Source organism: Apteryx mantelli, chromosome 1 (genome assembly GCF_036417845.1).
Source record: "Apteryx mantelli isolate bAptMan1 chromosome 1, bAptMan1.hap1, whole genome shotgun sequence".
NCBI lineage: Eukaryota > Metazoa > Chordata > Aves > Apterygiformes > Apterygidae > Apteryx > Apteryx mantelli.
Genome location: NC_089978.1, coordinates 23,421,996 through 23,438,802, shown reverse-complemented (window position 1 = coordinate 23,438,802; position 16,807 = coordinate 23,421,996). Strand labels below are relative to the sequence as shown.

General features: G+C 45.9%; 1 protein-coding gene across 1 annotated transcript in view; it reads left to right on the top strand.

Annotated features, from left to right (window-relative positions):
* Positions 1–1,670, top strand: part of ATP8A2 (ATPase phospholipid transporting 8A2) — a 330,956-nt gene extending 329,286 nt beyond the window's left edge. Inside the window, 1 exon segment of the mRNA XM_013962146.2 lies at positions 1,096–1,670. Coding sequence (XP_013817600.2) covers positions 1,096–1,356 — 261 coding nt within the window. The 3' untranslated portion in view covers positions 1,357–1,670.
* Positions 1,671–16,807: the final 15,137 nt, after the last annotated feature.

The window sequence follows — 16,807 nt, the reverse complement described above, 5'->3', positions numbered from 1 at the left end:
AAGGCGACCTTCCCAGATATGAGCCATGGTGTCATTCTTGGGTTCCTCCAGGCAGAAATCACATCTGCTAACCCTTGGCTTACTTTCTTAGTGCAAAGCCTTATCTGGTTCTGTATATGCTGTGACTTTCCTATTTCTCCATATTTTATGGCTATCTTAATCTCTCTGTCTTCCTCTTTTCCCTTGTGATTGCCCATTTTCAGTGAAAATCACTGTTCCCTTGTGTCAAGAGACTGCTGTCCTTTGCCTTAGTTTTCCATTCAACAATTTTTGCAGGGTCATGTCTGTTTTAAATATTGTTCAGTATTTCACCACATTGGCCCTTTAGTTGTTGGGATTGCTTTACTGGTAATTCGTTTTCCAGATGACGTTGGACACCTCACTTGCTTTGTCCACATAACTTAGAAGAAGAATATGTCTGATTTTCTTTCATTTGAAAAATTTCAAGGAAGGTCAGAGGATTGTGTTAGCCAAAGGGACAGATTTGTGCAAAATTGAGGCAAAGATACTCCAGAGTATGTTGATGTTTTTTCTATTCAAGGAATGGGAGAATAGCTAAGAGAATCAAGAGTTTCTTAGTGTCATTTGCCAGATGCCACCTGGAAATTTGTACAAAAAAATTCCTGAATGGTGGTACAAGGAAGATGTGACTCAGGTGGCAGCTGTGGTCTAGACATTTTCATGTTCCTCCAGGGAAACTGCAGATCTCATCAAGCAGACTATAGAGGAGTCAAGCAAAAATGCAGGTCTCTATCTGTTAATTTTTTAAAGATCCTCTGCCCCTGTGGGAGCTAACCTGGTGTCCAAGTCCATCTGTAGTTTTTTTGGTCAGGGTAACTCGGGGAAGTGTTGACCATGTACACTAAACCAGCCTGATGAGGGGAGCAGTAAGACAGAATTGGCAGCACACCATCCTTTCTGTGCCACATGGGCGATGTCACACACAGCTCTAAATAATAGAAACATGTTATAGCAATGATGATTGTTGCAGCCTTGGTCGTGTAGCTTCACCAATGCCTAAAACTGTTTCTAAAAGCAGGCTGCACCCTTGAGCTGAAGCCTAGTGATTTTTTTTTCCTTCCTTTCCTTTTTCAGATGGCTATGCATTTTCTCAAGAAGAACACGGTGTTGTTTCCCAGTCGGAAGTTGTTCGATCCTATGATACAACCAAAAGGAGAGCAGAAGTGCAATAACATGATTCTTTCCTTGATTAATGGTGGGAATAATGGGATTTGGATCAATACGTCCACTGTTAACACATCTGCGACTAAGGTTGGCAGCAGCAGCCAAAACACCAGAGAACTCATTTCTGTGGCCTTAGCCAACAAGTTTCTGTATTCTCCCTGCAAACCTTGAGTACGTGTATGGGGGAGGGGGAAATCATTGTTTGAATTCAGTTGCAAAGCTCTGCCTAAACTTTTGTTTATGTTGTTATGTTGTTATGAAGCATTTGACTGTGCTATGTGAGGTGTGAAATTAAAAACAATCTTTTACCACTATTTAAAACATCAGCATAAGGTTGTTCTGGGAGAAAAGTAGAAAATTTATGTTCCATGAGAAATCAGCCTTCACTTAATTGGAACAGGGGTGCTGAGATTTCCTGTTTTGTTACACACAGACCAAGTGCACATGGCTGCATGCAAACCTTACTCTCTCTAATATTCACTGTTTACGAGATTTGACTGAAATTTTTAACAATTTGGCGTGAAACTCTTGCAATGAAAACACAATCTGTAGCAAAGAATGCTTATTTGCCTTCTCATGATAGAATAACATGATAGCAATTAATTATATAGAATATTTCTTGTCCTCTTACAGGATTTATTATGGCTCTTTCTTAGCTTTCTAAAAACCAGTTAATAGCTTACTCTCAAAGCGAGGATGTGGAACTTGGACGGCTTGGTAGGGCAGCTGTGTGGGTTGCATGGCATTCTGCACAGAGAAGATTTGAAATAGGTGCCCCCATTCTGGTAACTCTGCAGGTTGCAATTGAATGTGCACTTCAAATTTGGCCTGGGATTTCCCTCCCTTATCCCATTCCCCTTTTAACAGTACAAAAAAATAGTGAGAACTTAAAAGGCCAGTGGTTATTCTGCTGTAAAGAGATCTCCGGCAGTTGGGGTGGGGGTAGTGCGAAGAAACTGGTCAGGTCTTTTTGGACCTGGTCAAAGAAGAATGTTTCTTCAGTATTGCTCACCTCCTCCTCCAATGCACACATTTTCTTTTCTAAACATCTGAAAAGCTGGTGCCTTTATCTCCTCTGCTGTTAGAGCTAAAGTGAATGCATGGGGGAGAAGTTTAGTTTGACTTTCACATGTGAAGGGATAAAATCTCTGCAGGAAGAGGAGGAGAGATCAGGAAACATCCTCAACTCAGTGCAGGGATGAAAGCTGAGGAATTACTACCGGAAGAGAATAGGGCCAGAAATGTGCTCCTTCTCCTTGAGAAGCTTGAACAAGAGCTGATTCACTGGTGCTGGAGGAAAGCTATGCTGTGTAGATACACTTTAGGAACGTTCGGTCCAGAGGAAAGTCCTGATCCATCCATACAGTTCATTGCCACAGCTTCATTAGTTGTTTACTACAGTGAGGAATAGGGTTCCAAAGGAAAGTTAGGAAGGGTTTATGCACGTGTGTGTACATACACACACATGCACATGGTCACTGTGAAGAGAAGAGCTACAGTTTGCTCAGCCAAACAGTCCCTTTTCCAGATCTGATCCATCAGCAGGTTTTCTGATGCACTCCACCTCTTGAGCTCTGGAAGGAAGGCTGGTTTCACTGCCTTTCTGTGTGAATGGGATGAGCGTGCTGCTGCATATATTGGAACTATGAAGAAAAAAAACTGGGGCATAAGTTAAAGCTGAAAGAGCTCATAGAAAGTCTATGCTGTTTTTCAGACAAGTTCTATTAATTTTGGTTGCCAAACCACGTTTCTGAATAGCATAAAGTAAGTATTGCTGTGTTTTAGCCAGATTTTGTGGTTAATGTATATGCTACATGTGTGCATTTAAAAAGTTGGCGCTGTTTTTTGCCCTACTGTCTGTCATCCAGAACTTTTATTGATTTTAAACATATCCGAAAGCAATTTGAATATGAATATTTATGCTCAGCAAGGAAAAGAAAATCACCAGCCTGTCCCACTGGCTTAATACTTCTGAAGGGTTGTGAGTAAATGCTGGCATGCAAGTGCCACAGTGCAATTCGCAGAGCCACCTCGGGGGCCTGGAGTCCCCATCTATGTTAAAAAGAAAGTTTTTGCTTCTGCAGCACCAGGCAGGGTTGTTCTTGGGTTGGGTTGGTGGCACAGAGAGAAAAGCCATCACCCTCTTTCTGCAGCGCTAATGAGATAATTATGCAATAAGGGAAGCTTACAAATAATTTTGCCATAGGCTTGAATGTCAAGGGGCCAAGTGTATGTGTGTGTATGTTTTCTGGGAGATTAACTGTGTATAAAGGCAGGAATACTGGGGGAGAGAATAAATAAGAGGAGGCTAAACCTGATCGCGGGCGCTTTTAAATCTTAGTGCTGATCTAACTGATTAAGTGCTTTCTTTTATTTAGAAAAAAAATCTATTTAGGAAATGTGTGGGACAAGTCTGACCTCAAAACTGCTAACTGTTTCTTCCTTTTGTAACCCCACAAGTAAAATTAACTTCCTATGGAGACAAAGCAAAATCAATTTAGTCTTTGTACTCTAAGCCACACACTACACACTGACAGGTAAACAATTCGGAGAGAATACTGGAAAAAAACTTATAAAAAAAACCTCTAAATAGTGAAGAAGGGCAAATAAATAAGTTAGGCAGAGAATAGAAAGGATCCTGGAGTCTTCCATTCTTAACTTAGTGCAACAAAGTTTTACACGGCGTAATGAGAGAAGCTGGGGAGGAGCAGCTGTCATCTAGTGTGATTTATTTTATTAGTGCGGACCATGGGCTGTATCATTCTGACCTCGCTCTAAGTTGAGGTCAGTGTGTGTCACAAACACAAACTCTCCCTAGAGTGAATAGGGGCTTAGTTTGGGGTGCCTGTATTGGATGCCAGTTCAATGGAAATTGCACATGGGGTTTGTCATGTGGCTATACAGTACGTGACACTGGGGCTAGCAGGTCAGACTTTATCTTCACTGTAAGGCCTTAATCTCTATCTGAGTTAATCCTGTAGAGCCCACCCAGGTCAAGACCTGGCATTCTTCTGGTTCTTTGGAGTCATTACGGGAATTAATCTATTGTCATATGCTATAGCCTGGCTGGTGGAGTTCCTTGTCTTTGTGAACAATGATTAGGTGTATTCCAGTGTTGTGTTAGCAAAAGGAGAAGGGCAGCTGTTCTGTATAAACAAAATTCCTTGTTCATTAACACAAATGCATATAGCAATAGGAGCGACCTTTGAAAGCACTATTTGAAAACGCTATCAACCAGACAGGGTATCAGAGCAGAAGGGATGGAAGATTTCTGCCTGACCATCCACGTTAACCACCTAGGGTTGGTCAGGAAAGGGATTCTCTGGCAGCTCTCTGCACTGGCTAACGTGGTGGCTTTTTTTTGAGTGTTCAGGAAGAAGTGATTTTCCTGAGTTAAACCTGGATCTGGTTGCTCCTTTTTGTAACAGTGCAATCACTGTTTGCGTAGAAGCTACTGTTGCTTTAACGATTGCCTGGTAAGAAATTAAAGGCAGTGAGCAGGAGTCTAAGCTGAGCACCGCTGAGAAGTCTGTTGACATTTTCTTTTCCTTGACAGGGCTTCAGGCCTTGCTGTAGGGAGCTAACATGCGAAGTCAGTAATAACTTGTCAAGAAGAAATGGCGAATAACCAGTGAAAGTATCTGAGACAAACTAAGCTGCTAATGTATCTAAAAATGTGTGTAGAGTTAACATGAATTATATGGGCTGTAAATTAAGATAACAGTCAAGCCTCACTAATCTGCACTTCACTAGACCACATGCTTCTTAGTGCACACCAAAAATATGCAGTCTCTTTCCCTGCCTCAGCCAACAGCTAATAGCAGATGCTGCAGGGAAGTTTCCTGTTACTAAGATTACATTATTTTTACAGCATCTGCTCAAGTGTGTTTGCTGGGAGACAATCAATGCTCTTAAATAACGGAGAGCTCAGGTGGACCAGAAGTGAAATGTGGGTCACCGCCAGTGGGCAGTGGTCACACTGGGTGCAACTTGGCACTCTGTGGATAACCCCCACCACCACCACCACCAAGGCTGGGAGGGCTTTGGAAAGGAGCGTGGGCCTTAGGTTGTCCCTGTCCTGTAGGCTGATTTTGCCCTTTTGGTCTAACTTGCTAAATCTGCTGTTTTGCATTGCCTTCAGTCATCAGTGCAAACTAATGATGCCCTATTTACATTCTCCCTTAGTTTTATAAATAATGACTTAATTTCATTTTTAAATACTCTGAGGACTGTACTGCTGCCTTTTTGCCTCAGAGCTCGAGTTTGAAGTGGGGCAGCCCTTGAGTGAGTGTTCGCCCTCAAGAAACACTTTGGATTTGTCAGATTTCTCCCTAATTTTAAGGCACTGAGGATATTTTACCCTAGTTTGGGATCATCACACAGTGTCAGTGTTTTCAACTTCAGTTGGTTTGCAGGGTGAGCTCTTCATCTCTTGTTGACCTGAAGAATATGCTGTGATGATATGAAATACCTAATGGGCTGGAGAAGAATATGGCTGTGTCTACACTGTATTTGATACATCTGGTTTCAGGAGAGCTCTGAGACCAGTTTACTTCTGAAACATGGCACTGACCATGCATATTGCTCAGTCTCCGGACAGACAGGGTCAGACTACCTACAAGTCCTTCTGCCCTTCCAGGAGGGACCCTTGTACTTGCCTCTGTCGGGAGGTCTGTCTACGTTGCAGGTCAGCACTGTCTTGAGGATGCTGGGCACTGAGCAGATGCAGACCCTCCACCCCTACCTTGTACCTGCAGGTCCCCTCAGGCACAGCCCTGGGGCTCTCCTGCAAGCAGGTGCAGGCACAGCCAAAGCGTCTATCAAATAAGAAGTGTTTTGAATTTAGGTCCAGGTAATATCCCTAGTCATAGCTAGTAATTGTCACTGTGGACAGTGTAATGAGGTACTTTAAGAGATGAGGAAGACTCAGCAGGTTACAAAGGTGATGACTGGACTTGCACACAGCCCACTAGACAGGCCCTGCATGAGCAACTGTCACTTGCCAAGTGAGTGGACTGACAGTGACACATTTACTTAGCATGTTGCTTATCTGCAGCAACATGACTTCTCCTTCAAAGCCCTCTGTATGGGAGCTCCGTCCCAAGTCTCTCTCTGAAGGGCAGCTTTCCAGCCAGGCTCAGAGAGGGTCAGCCCTGCGGAGCTGCCCGTTCTGTAACGCGATGGCATGGTTGCCTGTGTCTCTTAGGCCACGATCACTTGGACTTTCCCAGCAGCAGCAAAGGTAGAGCAACCTGCTCCAGACACAGAGCCCCTGCTGCTTTTAAAGGGATCTTTTAGCGCTGTCCAGGTTGGGCCTTTGACATGACCTGAGTTTTCAGATGTGCTGTACAGAGAGGAAGGGTGATTTCTAGAGCTTAATCTTGCCAGTGCTGAGCCTTCTGGGTTGACTGCAAGCAATTCCAGTTGGGATAGAGTTAAATGTATGCTTACATATTTTCTGGATCATACATGAAAGGCTTAATGCTTTGCTTGGTGAAACTATAGGCATTGACTAGTTTCTTCTTAGAGTTTTCCCTTTCTTTGTGGGATTGGGTCAGGTTTTCTCAGTTTGACTTCACAGTTACACAGCTCTGTTGCTATTTGATTTTTAGTATTCTCATAATATTGCTCACAGTGATCTCTCAGAACTGCATAGCTCTAGCAGGGTAAGAGCTCAGGTCCTCTTACTTGAAAGTGTCATTATCCTCCAAACACCAAAAAAGCCCCCACTACACTTAAATGCTTGTGACCAGATCTGTTTACCTGGAGAAGGCCACAGGACAGGTCAGCACAACAGATGTGGACAAAAGAAACCCAGTGGGAGCAAAAAATAATTTTCCATACTTTCACCTAGCAGCAAGATTAATGGAGGCTTTCAACCTTGTTTACAAGTAGAAATCAGAAAGTGTCCTGTGCTGCTTGGCCACATAAGTGACTCCCAAAAGTAATTGCTTCTGTGACCTGCAGAAAGCCCAGACAACCTGGGCTGGTTTATCTTGGCCCTGGAATGTGCTCTTGGATGGGCTGTCTGGAAGGGTGAGTGGACTAAGAAGTGAAATAGCTTGGCAGAGACAACTGCTGTTGTTGGAAGAGAGGGAGGGGAGAGATTCCTCTGTCTTCCCTGAAGAGCTGTGATAAAGCTTTCTCCTCTGGTTCCTTCCTGCGATTCTGGGAAGGGAGGAAGAGAGCTGGGTTGCAAGTTTGTGAAGCTTTGTTATCTCCTTAAGCAGAGCCTTTTCTGGCGCCAAGCTGAGTCCTGTCTTCTGAGAGAGGGAACATTTCCCTACCAGCAGCCCCCACAGCTTGGTGTCGCTAGGCACCAACTATCCCATGCTCAACCTACACCAAATCCTGTTCTTGTTGCTGTCTGGTACCCTAATCCTGCCATTTTCTGGGTTATAGCAGGCCACTAGATTGTTGTCTGGCCTCTTTTTGCCTCATGGACCCACAGGAATTGAGCAGTGAAATGATTTCAGTCCTGACAAGGAAAGTCTTTCATGGAGAGTTAATGGAGACTTCTCCTTGAGTGTGGCTCCTGGGTTTGTTCCCACCCACCCAGGTGGATGGGTGGGACTTGTTAATCCAGGGGACCTCAGCCTTTCTGTGATAGTTTGAAGTCTAGGAGTTGTTTCATATGGATTTATAGCCCATTCATTTGCAGTGTAGAAAGAAAGTAAAATAGCTGAGTGGTGATGTTGCTCCAAAGCTTTTCTTTATGTATCAAGAAGGTCAGATGAGCTCTTCCAAAGTCTGCCAGGATTGAGTCCCAAAGCAGCTCTATGGGCAATGGTTACACCCCCGTGTGCCCGAAGCTGAACTTGGGTAATGGCAGTAGCTGTGTGTATATGACCTGGAGAGGCTTCACAGTCACGAGAGCTATGCCCAGTGTTCCCCTCTCTGCTGAAATCTAGTCAGCCTAGCTGAAAGTAGCTGAATGTAGTTCATGCAAAGATTTATATGGTCTCCTCTGAGGCATGGGGATTTCTTATTTTTTTTGTTTTTCCTCAGCATCTCTGTAGACACTGAAGAAAAATAAAAGTGGGTAAATGACAAATTCTTTGTGGACAAGCCCAGCCCTAGGCAGTCATGCAAAACTCTAACAATGAAGAAAAGGCTAATATATTGCTAAAATGTCACTGCGTATAGCCAGAAGGTCAGGACTCTTGTAATTATGGAGTGATGAAGCCAAGGGAAAAAGCCAACATTAACAGAAAGACGTGATTGTTTTAAATTCTGACCACCTTACTGGGTGGTTTCCCTGAGAAGATGTTCCAGATGTAATCTTGGCATAAATTAATCAATTGCAAAACATCTGCAGTGTTTCTTAGTAAATGTGGAATTTAGCAGACACTGTATATATTTTGATTCAGGAAACAAATGCAAGCACTTGCTCTTCTAACCATCAACAGCTCATAGACTGGAAAGTTGTTCAATGTTGGTTTCTCAACTCTTTGTAAAAAGGGCTCCAGATGAGATAAAACAATTAGGCAGTCGAGCCCCCTGGGACTGTGTGTGCATGTGTGTGTTGGAATAGTCTGTTCAACTTGAAAACCTCCCCCTGCACCTCCTTCTGCACCCGAAGTGTAGCCCGTTGTTCCTGGAGGTCAAATATTCAGCTGTTTGAGTGACAGGATCTTTAACAGCATCTTTTTCATCAGTGAGCCAAGTCATGTGCCCACTTGTCTGTCATATCCGTACTCGAATTGCTTAAATATTGTTTCAGATGGGGAGGTTTTAATCTGGATATGCAGAGCGGAGTAATGCTGTGGGGGAATGTTTAATTGGCTCCCAGCAGAGCAGCAAGAGCCATGGTGGTGTGGGGGTTTTTTCCTCCAGAAGTGTTACCATTTTCACGTTCTATTAATGTCCTCTGGTAGTTTAAATACAGCATCACATTACAGTGGAGTTTGTTTCCCTCCCAAACTGCATACAAATGAAGGTCATTTACTTGTATTTTTAGAAGGTTGAGAAAACTTAACAAATTTGTAGCTTTGAACAGCATTGTTGACTGTTGTATGTCTGCACAAAAGTATTTCCAATAAACCTTTTATTAAAGCAACTCAATGGACCAACACTTGTTTATTTTATATACCCCCTGCCTCAAGTTTTACAGCAAAAGAGTTCAATGTTAAGTGTAATCGAGTTTTAGCCTTCAGAGCCAGTGTGTGTTTTTTTCATTACCTTTTGGGTGTAGTTTAAGGGCCTGCTTCCGTTAGTGCTGTGAACAGAACTCAGGTTCTTTCCAATGGGACTTGAATCAGACCCCGAACATAAGACTAGCATATCAAAATAAGAGTGATACTGGCTGGCTTATGGCATGCACCTTGTACTCATGTGGTGCAGCCAAAGGGGAAAACCTTTTTAATACAAACTAGGTGGAGCCTAGGTATTTCTCCTAGGAATAACATGTTTGATTTCACCAAGATTTCACTAAAATAAACCTCGAAGGTTTTTTGTCCTGTCTATACTCAAGTAGACATAATAAGGGGAAATTAAGCCCTAAAATCTTCTTTGGACCCTCCTCATTGCTAGAAGGCAAGAGGCTTTTCTAACTGGGCATGTGTGCTCTCATGTTGTTGCTGGGGGAGAAGGGTCTGATATTGCATCAGGAAGATCAGAGATGCCTTTCTCCAGACTATCCTGTGAACAGGAGAAGGGTGGATCTCTCCAATTTCTACTGAGCAGGGATATCAGGTTGAGTCTTGCTGGTGATGTTCAGCTAACACTGCCCCACGCACTCAAGTTACCTCATCCTGAGAAGTTCCTCTCAGGTTCGCTTGCCTCCAGTGAGACAGCCCGTGGGAAGCACCACTCAAAGGCTTTCATGTCCCTGGCAACTCTGTGTCCACGGACCCCAGGAGTCACAAGCTGTGATCCTCTGCGCTGCAACGTGTTCCTTCCATTGAACAAATGTCCTTTTGTAGTCAACCACAGACCACCGTGTCCCTCTTCCTCCTGAGCCTGTGGAAGGCTGGGAGATGCCACACCATGGCATGTCTGCAGCTGAGCTGTGCTAACTGGGACTGTAAGACCCAAGGGCTCTGCCAATTCAATGCAACAGCCTCATCCTCCCCAAACAAAAACACTGTGCGTACACCGAGTAAGGAGTGATACTTATTATGGCTGAAGTTAACTTTTCAGTAAAGATTGGCCTTACTAGGTATTTGGTGGCCTCAAGGAATGTACATTGTAAGGTCCCTATAGAAGGTAGAAGTGTATTAGTTTTAATATAGAGATCTTTTCTTCCACATGTTATTAGATATTGGAATTCAATAGATTTTTACTGGGAACGAAATGTATATTTGTATATAGTCTGGCTAAAAACTTTTCCTCCTTGGGGTGCTATAACTAAATGAATGTTTTTTCCTTATAGATCATCACATTGCTGATAGAACTATTTTTTAAAGCATAGAGAAACTTTTTAAAAACAATAAATTACTTCTGGGTTTTTTTAAATTAAACGTAAAGGAAGAGGGGAAATTTGGCTTACAGTTCCTTTTTAAGTCATTGCTTGAGCATATTTCAAAGCACTTTTATCACAGAAGCCAAACCTAGTATCTGTTTTTCCTTTGCAAAGAAATAAAAATCCTCTGATGAACTCCTTGTGTATCCCTGTTGTACAGTAGTATATGCCTGCTCATGTCCTTGCCTCCACAGCATCAGTTCAGGCTGTCAGCTTGTAGCTGTAGGGACTTCACTGTACATAAAGACTTCTCACACATCTGGGCAATCAATTATTCCTAAGTAAAATTGATGATAAAACTTGAATAAGTTTTATTCAGTCAGTCGAGGGAGAACTTGATGCTTAGCTGACTGCTCCCTACATTGTTGTCTCTTGCACAGTGTGCTAAAAGTGAAATAATTCTGAGAACTGTTAAATATAATGAATTGCTACCTAAACCCCTTATTAGACATATTAGTCGAATAATCACCTCTGAGACTTTCTCTCTAGCAGTTTGACAGGGAAGGCTGTGAAAGTGTCTAGTGCTCATGTCCCAGAGCCAAATATTTGCTGGAGCAGCTGCTAAGGCTGTTGCTGGCGGTCTTCGGTGCCTCATACCAGACCAAAATGGAATCAAAGACTCTAAACCCTTAGATTAATGCTCAAGTCTGAAATGGGAGCATTAAAAAATAAAAGTCTAACTGAGAAAGGTCCAGTTAAGGAATGTTAAGCAAGAAGATTTTGGAAACATAATCCCTTTCTGTGAGCACTGCTCCAGCAGTACCCAGCCACCTAGACTGTTCCCTCCCTGATATGTCCCTCCAAATATAGCTTTGAGCCTCTGTTAACACTCCCAGCTTCTGCAGCACCGTGAGCCCTCAGAAACTTGGAAGGAGCTGTGGGTTTCCTGCTGCTTCCTCCTTAGCAGAAATATGGGGCTGTAGGGAAATGCACGGAAATGTCATGAAAAAACAGTGGGGTTTCTTGGCTGGCTGTGCTGCATGGCGAGGGCTGCGGAGGGGCTCTCAGGTGGGTGCTGAGGAGCCAGAGCTGAAGCGGGGAATGGTGGAGCCCCCAGCATGGCTCTGCCCCAGGGGCAGCACTTAGCTGGGGCATGTGGCGTGAGGAAGTTTGGTCAAAGGGAGCCAGCTCCAAGGCGCTGGCCCAGCCCTGTGCTCCTGGTGCATCTTCATGCAGTGACATGTGATTGACCATGGGGTGATGTTGGAGGACATCACCTGGTGATGGTGGACCATCATTCTGGTTCCCCCTCTGCATTTCCTGTGGGATCAGGTGTCAGGTGCTGGCCTAGATGGTGTCATGTCATGGAGGGACTGTGTTAGCTTGCCACGGTAAGTGGTCACGCAAAGCTGCCCCATGAGTGATGAAGACATGCTGTGAAAAATGCAAGTTCAAGGCACTTGGACACCTAAATGCCTCCAGTGAAGTGCCTGGGAGCCTCAGCACTCACACCGTCATGGATTTGATGGGTCAACTGGGGCTGACCTACAGACCGGCCACTTGGCAATGGTTGTCACGGCCAAGCAAGTGAGACTGTCCCATGGTCTTGACCGAAGCTGTGGAGTTGGCTGTTCTTGCTCGTGACTGATAGAGGTAGCTGTAGCACCTGAAAGTCTTTCAGGAGACAGAAGACTGGAAGAAAAGGGAATCTTGGGTTTGTTTTTGTCTTTTTTATATGATATATTGGATTTATAGCTATTTACAACTGTGCTGATCCTTCTCCCTCTTCCCCTTCACCACAGTGCGGGTTGTGGAAGCAGCTGCCTCCAAGCACATTAATGTAGGATTTTTAACTGGAAAAATATATAACGTGAGCCTACTTACAGTTCATTTGGGTGTGAAGCCTGGTGTCAGAGCTTGAACTCCATGGTACATGCATTAATTAAAATGAACCCTGTATAATGACTATCAAGATTTACTTTTACCTAGTGAAGATGGCAGTTTAGCTTTAAACTGAGAGCCTGATTCTGGGAGTGCACTAATGCTCCAGCCATTGCTGTTGCTTTGTAGTCATGTAATCACACACACACACACACACACACGCGCGCGCGCGCGCACACCCCAGTGGGACGTTTACAGTAATGCACAGATTGTCTGACATGTGCAATCAGTAAGATTCTTTCTCCCAGAAGCGAATATTGAGGGAAATAGCAGCTGCACAAGCCAATATTTACCTCTAGGGCAATAAATCATAACAGAGACTGCACAACAGGTTGGTACCCTCTTCTTGGAGGCCGGCAGCCCACAGCCAGGCTTGACGCTGGTGCCACGGGCACAGCTCCCGTGAGCGCTGGCAGCTTTGTGACCCAGCTACACCTGGCTCAGTGGCCAACAGTATCAAATGTTTTGCTAGCCGAGCCCAAAAAGCTTTCAAAAGGTTTTCCAAACACGTTTGAATGAAGATGCTCAATATTGTGGAAGGGAGATAAGTAAGTGTTTTTACTTTATTGTTGCGTTTTTACTGCTTTCTGAATTCATGTTAACTTGCCCTGGCTTAATGACAGAGCTGGGGTTGAATCCAAAGTGGTGCCTTCCTATTTTTTTGTTTTCAGGTTAACCTACAAATGCAAACTAATTTGGGCTGTGCCCTGATGTGCTTCGGTATTAAATATGAGAAAGGCTTGACAGAAAGTGACTCTCACATTTTGAATTACAAAACATTTTTTAGCTTGATGCATAACTTGATCTCCTTGATTTTTGCTGGAGGTTTTCTGGTGAACTGTAAATATAGCAAATAAGTGTTTACTTATTTGAAAGTGAAGGATTATCAGGTTTAGGAAAAAGGATATTATTTGTACTCTTTGTTGAACAGCTGAATCATACTTTTGCTGTTATAAGCCTACTGATTGAGTGAAAAGAGCCTGCAATAGTAGACAAGATTTTGTCTTCAACATTTAAGAAGGTAAAAGTTTTCTTTCCAGATTTCCTAAGATACCGTGGATTACTCAAACGCCAAAAGGAAGCCACGTCTCCCCTTAGCGCGTGGCATGTGCTCACCAGGCCTGGCGGACTATAGAAAATGGCTGTTTGACTTATCTGATTGGTTTTACCTTGTCAAAAATTGCCACCAAAATGGAAAAATATTATAGAAAAATAAATGAAGTTAAGTGACTTCTGCCCAAGCCACCGGCCACTTCAGTGCGCTGCTGCAGGCCCTTTATGTCACTCAGCAATCTGAGCGCTGGGCATGATTTGCCTTGTCCTCAGCGAGGCTTCTCTGCCATATGGTGATGAAAATTAGGGAGTAACAGGATGCTCAGTCTCTGCCGCACCTAGCAAGTGTTCTGCTGGTCCTAGTGACACAGTATTTGGAAAACCAGGAAGGTGTCACCATCTGTGTTAAATGAGTGCGTATTCTGCTAACACCGCCACAGCTCCGCACAGTACCGTGGTTCGCCGCACGCTGTGGCTGGGAAGCAGCAGCACTTGCCGGGGCTGCTGCGGGCCAGGGGCTCAGGCCGTGCCAGGAGCTCAGGTGGTGCCGGGGTCTCAGGCCATGCCGGGAGCTCAGGCGGTGCCGGGGGCTCAGGCCGTGCCAGGAGCTCAGGCGATGCCGGGGGCTCAGGCGATGCCGGGGGCTCAGGCCGTGCCAGGAGCTCAGGTGATGCCGGGGGCTCAGGCCATGCCAGGGGCTCAGGCCATGCCGGGAGCTCAGGCCGTGCCGGGAGCTCAGGCTGTGCCAGGAGCTCAGGCCATGCCAGGAGCTCAGGCGATGCCAGGAGCTCCGGTGATGCCGGGAGCTCAGGCTGTGCCAGGAGCTCAGGCCATGCCAGGAGCTCAGGCGATGCCGGGAGCTCAGGCCGTGCCGGGGGCTCAGGCCATGCTGGGGGCTCCCAGCCGACAGGCCCGGCAAGGCCATGTAATGCAAAGCAGAGCAGCGTCCAGTTCCCCGTGGGAGCCAGTGGCTAGTCAGCGGGGAAGCAGGAGCCGAAGGAGAAATGAGGCCCAAAAGACATTACAGAGAAGCTGGGGCGGAGGAGCCGGGCGGGTGTGAGCCCTGAATGGCACTAATGAGAGGCTTGCAAAGAACCCCAGGATCGGCGCCGTGACCTTTTCCAGGCATAAAGACCAAACTGAGTCAAGCAAATCTGATGGCATTTCTGTGATCAAATTAAGTGATCGGTAAGTGTCAGGATGGTGTATGCATGGGGGGGGGGGGGGGGGGTGCATTAACACCTGGCAAATTGCTGCAGGCAGAGGCCAGGCAGGGTCCCGCTCTGCTGGCTCCATTCGGAGGAAGGAAGGGGAAAACAGCTGGCATGGGCTTAAGTAAGTGGCATATTCAGTCCATTCGCAAGGGCTCCTGAGCAGAGATGTGGTGCAAATCCTGCGAGCAATAATACAAAGGGACCTACAGAGAAGCAAGGAATACAAGCAGGAAACAATAAAAATGAGATGCAGCTTGGAAAAATACAAGGGAATACATGTGGGGAATAATATTTAGTAACAGCTTCAGTGGGAGGAAAAGAACTGGAAAACAGAAAATCTGGAGGGAGGGAAAAACCCAGCTCTGGTAAGACGAACGTGAACAGCAATTAGGTATTTTGAAAGGAAGGTGCTAAGGTTAACGTGCTGATCTGGGGTTCAGAAATCTGCCTCGCTTCCTGTGGGCATTACGCAACCAATTCAAGCAATGGACTGTGGCTGCAGCAAGCACCACTTTCCTCTGATAAATATGGGCATTCCTGGTAATGGCTGAATGGAGGCATTCAAATGCGGCATTATTATGGGGGGAAAGGTCTTTTTCCTCTGACAGTGCCTGGCACTTAGGTACGGCACTTTGAAGCTGCGTCGTCCTTACTTAGTTTTGCAGAGATCCCTTGGGCAGAGCTGTGGCTTCGCCTCGAGGCTGGCACGATGCGACACAGTGCAGCCGCCCCGCAGCTCGCACGCAGTGGTCACGAGCAGTGCAAAGCACGAGCCAGCGGTGGCTGCTGGCTGCAGGAGGGTTTGTACTGGATGTAGGTGAGGATTTAGCAGTCATTTACATGCTGGAGGGGAGTCGATCCCTTGTGCCTGACCAGTGGCGGCTTCACTGTTGGGGTTGGTGCATGCAGTGCCCCGGAGATGCGTTTTCCATCAGCCCTTTCTGACAGTGCAGGGATTACGTACAGCTGCTTAGGGCTCACCGCCATACCCACATTTTCCCTCCTGAAAAGCACCAAGTGTGCATAAAAGCCAAGCCCAAGGAAGGTGCAGGCACTTCCTCCGCACCCCCCGGTGCAGGCATGGCCGCCTCATGCCCCGATAACGCCCCGGCCCCAGCCCTCGCCCCAGCACTGCCACGAGCACTGGTGGTGCCCCCAGCAAGCCAGGTGCTGCAGCACTGCGGAGCACAGCAGTGCACAGCTGCGCCTGCTGTGGCTGCGAAACTCGGCGTCCAGCGCTTGCAGGGTGCTGCAAAAGCTGAAGGAAGGGCTGATCTACCAGGGGAGCAGCACGATTCCCTCACGTACTATGACGGCCAGAAGAGCTAATTAATACAATTTGAGGCCTTTTGGATGAAAGAAAGAGCTGTGCTGTGGGCCGAGTCAGTGCCAGTGCCTCCTGCGTGCATTCCGTGTGCCACCCCCCCCCACCCCCTGCCAATACTGCTTACAGCGCGCGTTCTCTGCTCTCTGGCATGGCAAACCACTGCCTGACTCTCAGAGGGACGAGCCACAAACAGGTAGCCATGCATTTTTCAGAAAACGGGCATTAAAAAAGTAATCTATGCACTTTAAATTGCAAGTAAGTGAGGACATAAATTTAAGGGGCATAAACAGCAGGAAAAGCAAGGGCTTGTTTAGGATGGGCTGGGAAGACAAAATAATGATGGGCTGAACCTGAGCAAAGGAAAGCGCAGGGGCCTTTCAGGGCAGGTTTCCCGAGCAGCACGTGGCTGCGCTGAGCTGGCCGAGCCGCCGCAGACGGCACCGCAGGGTGCTCTGCAGCCGGCCTGCAGGGCGGCCGAAATGCCTTCAGAAGAGTTTGTATAGACATGCAAAGCTAAAAATGTATTTACATGCCATACGGCAGGTTTAGAAGGGTGGCTGCATTTTTAAGCCTTAGAAATTAGCCTCTTTCTTTGAAGGAGGAAAGGAAAAGAAAAAAAAAAAAAAAAAGGCACCGAAAGAAAGGGTACCCAGCCTAACAGTGACACTGCTTTTGGCAGCCCAT